General features: G+C 42.0%; 1 protein-coding gene across 1 annotated transcript; it reads right to left on the bottom strand.

The window, feature by feature from the left end:
• Positions 1-238: 238 nt before the first annotated feature.
• PRLHR (prolactin releasing hormone receptor) lies at positions 239-2998 on the bottom strand. Its single transcript, XM_009476074.2, has 2 exons — positions 2944-2998; positions 239-1802 (listed from the first exon to the last, which is right to left on the bottom strand). Exon 2 carries the CDS (start codon positions 1614-1616, stop codon positions 582-584), a length of 1035 nt encoding a protein of 344 aa, XP_009474349.1. The 5' UTR covers positions 1617-1802; positions 2944-2998; the 3' UTR covers positions 239-581.
• Positions 2999-10598: the final 7600 nt, after the last annotated feature.

Consider the following 10598-nt stretch of genomic DNA (forward strand, 5'->3'; position numbering starts at 1 on the left):
CCCACCAAGGGTCGCACAAAAAAACCAACCTGGTTTCCTGCCCAGAGCTGAGAGCTGCTCAGGAAGGGCATTTCGGAGAGCCTTAGGCTATTCTTCAGCATGGCCCTAACCCAATAGGACTGCACTAGTAATATTGTTAATCCTCCACCCTGGGTCCTATGCTAAGGACTGGACTCTGGGTAGATCTGCAGATTTAATTTTTACCCAATCCAAGCACTTCCTCACTGAGATATTTAGGTCTCTCATTCATCCTTGCTTCTCCCTGTCCCCAAATCCCATGTCTGTACTGCCAGCAATATCCAAAACATACAGGAAGGATCCCTGTAGTTTACATAAGGGAATCTTATTGTGCTAACATCTCTTTGGCCTCTAACTCCTGTCAAAGAAGGAAAGACATTTCTGGGACTTGATGTCTGCTTCTCCACCTCCAGTAGGAGTGGAGGAGCTGGGGAAGCTACACATGCAACTTGTGTTGTTATAATTGAGCCCTGAGGACAAATGTCAGGAATCAGGACTAATTAATAGTGGAAAAGACTTACAGTGTTACCGTACGAAGGAAGTGCACTCCCACCAGCTCTCGTTTACAGCACCACACTAGCCATAATGCAATTTGTAGTGGGTCCAATTTTCTTCTTTCTCCGGGAAAACATTTTCTTCAGCTCTCCCCTGAAGCTGTCATGGAGCCAGGCATAGAGGAAGGCATTGGTACAAGCAGACATCATTGCAAACCAGTGGCACAGCAGCTGGATGAAGTTGAAGTACTGCTTGTCAATCAAGCTGATATCTATGTCCTTTATCACGTTGAAGATGTGCAGAGGCAGCCAACAGACTCCAAAGGCCGCCACCACTAAGACTAGCAAGCGAAAAGTCTTTCTCCTCCTTGCTCGATCCCACTCAGCTTGGCCCTGGGTGACGTTGCCTGGGACCACACGGTTTTTCAGCTTGACTGAGATTCTCAGGTAGGACAGGGAGATGACAGCCAAAGGCAGTACGTAGGTGATGATGAGAGTGCTGTAGGCGTAAGCTAAGCGATCTCTTTTCATGTGGAACCAAAACTCCTCACAGATAGAGAAGTCCAATTCTGGGAACTCTGCGTGGTAAGTGTGGACCAAGGCTGGGGCAGCCAAGGTACAGCTCAGCAGCCAAATAGCAGCCAGGATATAAGCACAAACAGGGATTGTGAGCCTCCTGCGGAATGGGTACACCATGGCATAATACCTATCCACAGCTATGACAGTCAAGGTAAAGACAGACACAAACACAGTGACAGGTTGCATCAGGAAAACAAAGTAGCACATGAAACGCCCGTACACCCATCCTCTGGGCTCAAAGGCATACGCGAGTGTCAGGGGTACACAGGTTGCACACATGAGCATGTCCGAGAAAGCCAGATTGCCTACCAGAAAGTTGGTGACATTGTGCATTTTTTTCGTCTTGCAGATAACATAAATGAGAAGGTAATTCCCAATGACACCAATAAAAACCACTAGTGAGTAGCAGGGGATGATGAGTGGCTTGAAGGTCTGAACAAACTGGAGCCCTGAGAATAAATTGCTGGCATTGCTATGAATCACAGAGAGGAAGCTTTGCGAGGTTAAATTGTCCGAATTCATCATTTCCTTCCTTTTGTCGTCTGCCGTCAGCTGAGCGAAGTAGTTACCACTGCACTACTCCCGCACTCAATCAGTGTGGATAATGAACGGATTACTGGCTGTCCAGAGGTTACCACATGGATAGTAAACAAGCATCCATAAAAGCAAAAGGTGAAGTTGCAGTTCTCGAGAGGCAGCTTTCAGCAATTCCTAAGAAAAATCAAATACAACCCATTTCCATTAAAGTCCTCCTGTATTTACTATTAAATCTAGATTTTGACAGCATGCCACTTAATAAACATTTAATGCAGTGAGTACTTACTGCTGTGGTTTTTTAATCCCATATGATTTTCCTGTGGATGCCAAGAAGTGCCCTAGATGTCTGTCTTCTGCAAATCCAGGACCGTGCGTGTGTGTGTGTGTGTGTGTGTGTGTGTGTCAGAGAGAGAGAGAACGTGTGAGTGAGAAAGAGGGTGATGCGCATTTACAAGCTAAGTGGAGATCAGTGTTTTTAAACAGTCTTCACTACCAGGTCATGACAGATTTGTGTACAAGCTTTTATCCCTATTGGCTGTCCTGGGTATTACGTTGCTCTTTGCGTGTTTCTTACTGATAGTAATTAGTTCTTGAATATCCTTTAAAAAATTCCCTTCTCCTTCCAGTGCATCTATAATTGCCCCTCACAGCTAAAAATCAATGTGCATTAATTAACACTAGCCTGCACAGTATCTAATCCAAGATTCACTTTGCCACAGTCCTCAGAGCGTGCAAAAAAGCTACCTGTGAATTTGCTGCTATAATGTGGCTGTAAAATAGGATTTTAATAACATGCTGAAGCTAAATAAATGTTTATGCCACTAGAGGGACTCAGCTACGTACCCGGTGAATGAAATTAGGATTAGAAAAGTGCATTTAGCATGTAGCACAAAGGATCTTATTTTATTTCTATTTATTTTCTAATGGTGGTACAATGTTTGCTCACCCATTGTGAGTATTTTCAGTGGGGTTTGCACATCTTTAAAAGTAAACACATGCGAGCATCTCAAAGGAAATCTTAGCATCCGAATAGCTTAGCTGTAAGGGTTCACCTGCAGTGAACTACAGCAAACTGTTTCTAATACTACAGCTGCCCAAAAATATTTGGGGTATTTCTTCATTCCTGCAGTAGGTTTGTTAACCTTTTCTGTACCAGACAACAATTGCTAACCAGTCTGTAAAATAGTCTATACTTGTTTTGTTTCGTTCAGATATTAGGAGGCAAAAAAATCAGGATAGGTGCCTAGAGAACACACATTTAAGCAGACATCCCCATCCAGCTCTTACCTATTGCTCTAATTGTCCCTTAACTCACCTCCATTTCAACCACTTCTGGGACCAGGACCTCAGCTGGTGAAAAATAGTGAAACTCCACTGCATCCATTTATACCAGCTAGGGAAACAAAAAAATAAATGGAACAGCCTAACAACTTCTGAATACTTCAGAGCAGGGAACATTGCTACGTTTTGCAAGGCACTCGAGGGATATAGACACAACGTCAATGGACAGTTTATGTCCTAATCTCTCAGACTACTCTAAGGAAATATTAACCCATTATTTTCTATAAGGCTATGGGCAGACCCATATCCATCTTTTGATTTGGTGTAATTTGACATAAACCAAAAGTTTAAAGATTTCATTTAGGCCATAATCCTTTCCCTAATCTTAAAACAGAAGCTAATCTTATGTAGCCCTTGTTCAGACTGGAGCCATTCTCCCAACTACTTATGATGGATGGGCATTTCAAACCTAGTAAGTGCTGACTCTGTGCTGCTGCATTTATGGTTAGATTATCCTATGGACTGGAATATGGCTATAATTTCAGCCCGAGGGGAGAACAAGCATGTAGCCGCATTGCTCAGGAGTGCCATCCTTCACTTCACGGATGTAGTAACCTACCCGTGACCCATACAAAGAATGGGATGTTATATCCCACTTCGGAGACCACTCTCACCTATCTGAGCTGGATGGGACCCAGAGGAATACAGTACCTACTTACCTCTACATACCCAAATCCAGAATAAGAGGGACCTGAGAGTAAAGGTTGCAAAGAGGCAATGAAAAAGGGGATTCCTACTGCTTTCACCACCCACTGCAACTGTACTATTTGATGATAAGCAGCGTGCTGCAAAAGTAATTCCTAAAACCCATAAATGCAATTGTTTCACTTAATGTGGGAGAAAAGTATGGTCTGATTTAAATCCTACTGAAGTAGGATTTCAGTAGGCTTTGAATGTGGTCTCTAGTATAAGCCAAAAGACATCACAGAAAAATGAATGAGGAGCATACGTAAATGACCTTCATACTGCCCACAACTTACTGGAATTGCAAGGCTTATGCTAGGAAAGAAGCCTCACAATAATATCTGTGCACACATAATAATTCAAAATCATATTTTTAACTAAGTGATTTTTCTGTTTCATTCTCAAGAGCTGCAGAGTTGATCCAATAAATATCCTTACTGTATTCCTATGAGAAAAAGGTTTATACTTCATTATGCGAGAATAAAAATCAAACAAATTATCATCTAAAGTAGCCTTTAAGGGCACCTTAATGCTCAGGTCACGAAAACCTGTAAGAAACCTTAGAGGTTCTTTTATTTCAAGCTATACCAAGCAATCTTCCTGCATTTTCTCTTGCCTTTAAATGTATTTTCTTCAATTCTGAAACCAGTAATCAGTACACCTTCTGTTTGAAGGCTCCCACCCTATTTCTGTTAGTGATTTTCTGTTTGTTTTGGCTTCAGGCTGAAAATTTCTTCAGTTCAACTGTGCTCTACAGCTAAGACTTGGAAAGATAATATTTAATAGGGGCTTGAATAGAAAAAGTATTTCAGCATTTTACCCTAAAGAAATCCTCTTTCCTCCTTTTAAAACTGCAAATATTAGTCTTGTTTAGAATTTCCTAGGCTAGATGACAAAGTCCTTCCTGAACTGAGTATAAGTCTATTTCACACACAGAATTTTCTCATTAAAAGAGAAAAGGTCACAGAAACTGCATCACCGTCATATAGAACTGTTTTGACATTCCAAGTGTATAAGGGTGTCACACATAGGAATGCTGATTAGTGTCTAATTGAAACCCTGGTCTTCCTTGAGTCAATGGAAAATGTTATATCTAGAGCCAAACCAAGATTTTACAGAAACATTTCACAGCTGAGCTTTCACTATCTCTTGCATTAACCTGTCCAATTCTGTACAGTCACCTTGAATACAAACATTGTAAGCTGCTATGTGACTTTCAGAAAGTGGTAAACCTCTTAAAGTGCTAACCCTGTTCCTTACATGAATGTCTAATCATCCTTGTAGTTCCTAACTAAAACAGCATGATCCAGGAATGAGATCTGATCCTAGCAGCTATACTTGCAAAGCTCAACAGTACTGGCAGGCCCTCTCTTCCATTATTTAGGCTTTACAGACCAAAAAAATTTTCTTCTGTCCTTAAAGTCTCAGTTTCAGGTGTTAGTTTTCTATGCACTTGTTTATTTGATATGTGTCTTTTTCTGTAAAATGCAACTTCTTTTGCATCACAGAACTCCTTTAAAAAGTCTTTCACATTCTTCCAGGAATGTTCTGTACAGAGCCGATCAGGTAGTTCTTGCAGAGCCTACAATAAAAATAGATGCTTTGTCTATTTTGAATGAAGTAGAGCTGGGGGTTCCTCTAGCAAATTCTTCTTATAACCAGCCAGGGAACAAGGTTGTGTATCACACAGCAATTTCAAGACAGGGCAGCCTGTCCCTCCTTCTCTCATTTAATCACATAAACGCATCCTGCGTGCCCCTGCTGTGGACTGAGACATCACAGTCTCTAAACTCTAAAAACCATGTTTACAATTAAGGGTTTTGTTTGGTTGGCTTGGAGTCTTTTGGGTTTTGTTGCAGCTTTTCTCAAATTCAAGGTATGAAACTTTGATAAACTCAAGATTCAGCTTAAAATAATTCATTTAGGCTGAATAGGAGCTTAACAACTTCAATGAAGAGGAGGCTTGAATTTAAGTCAAAACACGCTTGAGGTTGCATGCTAAATATAGAACAGGGGCTCTACTCTTCCCTGTATGCACTGAATTCTTAGTCTGCTGAGCAAAGTGAGATGAGAAAAGTGATCTGGTTCCTTAGAGGACAAAGATCTTGTGCTAAAATAAAGATAACTGTAAAAATTGAGGAAAAATACAAGTGATTTCCTGGGAATGAAGGTGCTGGATCACAATTAGCACAACAAGATAAAAGCCAAATGTAGAAGTGAATAAACTCATACTGTCAGGAGCTAGCTAATCCCCACTGCCAGGTTCTGCAAGAACAGGCACATGGAACTGCTGGGTGAGAAGTAAGGGCTTTTCCTATCTTTATGGCACAGGAACACAGCCCTGTGACTGAAGAAAAGCAAACAGGCCACCTGTCCTTAAGAACAGGAAGGAGGGGAATGTGATGAGAAAGTGCAGACCCTTTAGTCTGAGAGCAGTTTTACAGTAGGTTTTAGACAAGATTTAAGGACAGAGGAAAGAGAGAGAGAGAGGAGACAGAACAGGATACCAAAGGAAGCTTTTGTCAAATTAATCTTCCACTTTTGTGCTATTAAACTGATTTTTCTCAATGTAGGATATGTAGTAGCTCTTCTCAATTTGGGTTTGCATAACACGTGATGTGGTAGCATATGAGAAACCATCATCTATACCAGAGGAAATATCCTAAGAACTGTGAGGTAGGCGAAGAACAGTGACATTTATGAAGGAATTGGACCAGAAGACAGCAACTATTCATGCTCCTCAAGAACCTTGCTTGGGATTTACCAGTCTTGGTAGCTCTTTTCATTTTACTATGTTAACACAAAAAGCAGGACCACACTGAATGAACGTGAGAGAACCACCAAGTTTGGAACCAGAGACAGTATGGAGGATGACTGCACAATTACACAGAGAAACTTTGAAAGCCTCAAGGAGAATGGGAGGAAGTCTGATACCACTGCAGAGGGAAAACTTGTCATAAAAGATAGGATCAAGGTCACCTGATAATAAGCATTTTCACTATGGCTTAGGATGGAGTCAGTTCTGTTGCAGGTCTATACAAAGGAGCAGGCAGGGCATTTGAAAGTGCAAGGAAAAGAAAATCTACTACTTTGTGACAGATTCCAGGGTGAATTTGTCTCTACTTTGTTACAATCTCTGGACAATTTTCTTGCTATAAATGTCTATTCACTGGAGCAGAATTGCACTTTGTTCTTTAAAAACACTGGGGAGGATGGTAAACTCCAGGGAAGGTAAAGACGTATTTAAGCTAAGGAACAATACTAACAGAAGAACAAATTCACCATGGGCAAATTTAGGATGGAAAGTAGAACACTTCTAAGTGGGAGGGCAACAAATTGCCCCTTGGAAGCGCTGGCTTTTGGAACAGTCAATGTGTTATGGGGGATAAAACACCTGCTTTTAACAGAAAACTTGATCCATTTATCACATGCATGTGGTATGATTGCTTGGATGGGGCTTAGGCTTCAGCAGGTTCCTTTCCATTATGCATCAACACAGATTTAGACTTTGGACTTCACTCAATCCTAGTTGAAAATAACCCCACTATCATCTTTTTCAACAGTATTCCCACTGATAATGTTGAAAAGATAGAATTAAAATTTATATACATGCACACCCACACACATGGGCACAGCTGAGACTAAGTCCTAAGATGTTTCTAGTATTCTTTGTGGTTCTTTGATGTGAAGATTTGTGCACTAGTGCCTGTGCAGATCAACTAGAACAGCACTTCAACATTTGCCAGATGAACTTTTACTGTTGCTGATCTTGGCACCTGCTCAGAGCAGCCGATCTACAAAGTAGGGAGAAAGGCAAGGTCAGCAAAGTCACTCTGTAAAAACATTTCAGCCCCAAGGCACTTCAATCAGTACAATCACCGATTCTTTTTTCTCTGCTCTTGCCTTCCTGCAAGATTGCTACCCAGAGACTTGATACAACTTAATTCCCCCACATCCTCACCCCGCCCCCCCTTAGATTTCCTTTGCCAGCCAAACCCACGCAGGAATTAATGACCAAGAAAGAAGCTGACCTGATTTTTTTTAATGTTAGGTCTTGGTGTAGGGTTTGTTTTGTGATTTTTTTTTTTTTTCGGGGGGGGGGGGGAGGAGGGGAGGTTTGTGGGGGTGTTTTTTAAATTTCTAAGCACAGGATAAGTAGGTTAAACTCTATGACGATTCAAGAAGTATTCATGTTGAATTTGTTGATTGAGCATGCTAAAGCAGAATTTTGCTGAAAAATAGGGACTGAGTAAACACATCTGACCATCTCCCAATTGTCTAGACAGACATCAATAGAATTCAAGAGTTGTATTACAGATCCTTCTGTAAAACCACCACTGAAACAATGCCTTATTGTGTTAGCACCCTTAATACAGTAAGAGACAGTTACTGTCTTCAGAGTTCCCCTAGACAGGGTATACAATACTAGGGAAAAAAAAAAAAAAAGTGGGGCAAAATCTTTAGAAATATCAGCACTAGAAGCTTCCTTCGTCATTTATAATTATGATTTTAGGCAATAGTGCTGACATATCATGGTAAAGTGTGCTTACTTTTTTTTTTTATAGCTAAGTCAGGACTAACCTGGGAAAAGGTATGTGAATGTCTTTGATCTAAAAGCTGAAAGGTTCCTCTTACAAGGAAGGATTAAAATGAAAAAGTATGAAGGCAGATTTGCATATACATCAGATCCAACAATTCCTACCCCCAGAAAAACAGGCGTTTCTCCTCTGCTCACAAGCCCTGAAGGGATGTAGAGTACAATGCCAATACATGCCCCAAGCTAAAACAGACTGTGGGAATTAGCTCCCAGAAACATCTGCAGATTGAATGCTGAGCCCTGGAGACACTTAGCGTTAAAAATGTTCCCTGCAGACATAAACAGCCAGGACCAGGGTCACTCTATACCCTCAGAGTTATGCATGCAGTTTAGCCCTGGTGTAGAAGAGGGCTGCCAAGAAAACCTGACGGCTGAGGTTTGAGTCTTTGCAGCAACAGGGAAAAACGCTGCCTGGCCCGTGACACTTCTCCACAGCACCAGGGAGAAGCAGTGCCCCTCTGCACTCCCATGCTGCTGGGGTGTGAACACCTTCCAAGAGGCCTGCACCACCAGAAGTCTCCCTCCCCCTGGGCTCTCCACCCGCCCAGAGGTGACGGGGGCGGGCGCCTGCAGCACCACGGACAGCGACCGGCCCCGCCGCCTGCAGCACCACGGACAGCGCCCGGCCCCGCCGCCCCGGGTCGGAGCCGTCCGGGGGTCACGGCGTAACCCGCGGGTGAGCTTCTGTCCCCCCGCTGTGTGACAAGGCAAGTCAGCCCAGAGAGCCCCTGGAAGGCAAGGGCAGGACTCTTAGAAAATCCCCCCGCATCTGGGAGTTCTGGCACCACACAGAAAATGTACTTTGCAGACGAAAACGCTTGGTGACAACCCATGAAAAACAGGCAGGCCAGCGGTTATACTGAACCCTAAACCCAAAGGGGATCTCTCCCCATGAGCTAAAGAAGGAAAAAGCATTTCCTGCTTCCTGCATTATCCCAAAGTGCCCATCTGCCCTGGTGATGGGTAAAGGGCAGAAGCAGAAGGGAGCAACTGCCCCCTGATGTTCTGTAGTGACTGCATTGCCATAAATTGCAGTTTTCATGAGGCAATGAGTTCAATTAATATTTGTCAAACAGAAAGGAAAAAAACATGGAGGACCAACATCATTCCAGCTGTCCTTAGCTGTTTATATAAAGTAATAAAATCCAACTTCCATTTAATTAACTATCCACCAACAACAATTTGCCCTGAAGCTTTGAAAGCTCATAATACTAAAGGTTTGTCTGGAGGACCGTCATCTAGTTTGATTATAGTTTGCATAATAACACTATGTAGAGATAAAAACACTAGTTGGAAATGCATTGTTCTGCTCTCTCATGAAAACTCATGTCTGAAAAAAAAAAAAAGGGAGAAGAGAGATTGGACTTTTATAACCTACGTCATCAGGAGAAAAAAACAACATAACTTCTAATGAAGCCTTCTGTATGTTTCAGCACAGTTCCGTTTGGATTAAGGAACTGACATTTAAAAAAAGAAAATAAAACATTTTCCAGCATATTCACAGCCAGGCGAGTTTATGGTCACCTCCCCCTCCAAGTATACAGATTTATATTTGCTATCAGAACTATCCTCTCACTCTGTGTGTGTGTGTGTGCACATGTGTGCACATTGGATCCATTTTAGCTATTCTTCAACATCTGGGTTCATTCTCTGTCTCCATTTCTCTTACCTTCTCTTCTTCTTTGGCTGCTTACTTTTCCCTGCTTCACAGTGTCACTCACAGCAGCCATTAAAGGCACCCATTGTTAGATGAGCAAAACATGAAGCAGAAAAGGCTTAATGTGGAAGAAATTAGAGGAACATAGAAGCTGAATGATCATTTAATGATGACTCCCATTGCCATAACTTACCCCCCCACACCACCACCACCACTTCTGTTGCTTACTCTTTCATGTTATTCTGATATATATAGCTCTGGTTATAAATGGCAATAGTCCTGACCTGAGATTCTCTTCTCATGAAAATCAAAGTGAATTATGCTGCAGATTTCAATAACACCCAGGTTCTTTCATGCTCTTTTCTTTAACATGCTTGCTTTAGAATCTTCTCTATAGCTCTGTTAGCTTTTCCCCATCTTTTTATCCAATAAGAGAAATTTGAAACCACGAAGACCATCAGACTTCCTTTACTGCAACTCCTTCCAGCTCACCTCTTTCAGTCCTTCCTTTGGATACTCTTCCACTGTTTAATAAATCTTACCAGGCAGGAATCCAGCCCCATCTGTAGAGTCCCTCAGCTCATGCTAGTCAGTCCTATTATTCCCTATGGATACTATCCCATTACCTGATTGCTAATAGATTAAGAGTTTAGTGTCCAAGTAGCTTTCCCTAGCATTCCACTTTAAGAAG

This window comes from Nipponia nippon, unplaced genomic scaffold, assembly GCF_047370975.1.
Source record: "Nipponia nippon isolate SJK-2023a ecotype South Korea unplaced genomic scaffold, ASM4737097v1 scaffold_3, whole genome shotgun sequence".
In the NCBI taxonomy this organism is placed as follows: Eukaryota; Metazoa; Chordata; class Aves; order Pelecaniformes; family Threskiornithidae; genus Nipponia; species Nipponia nippon.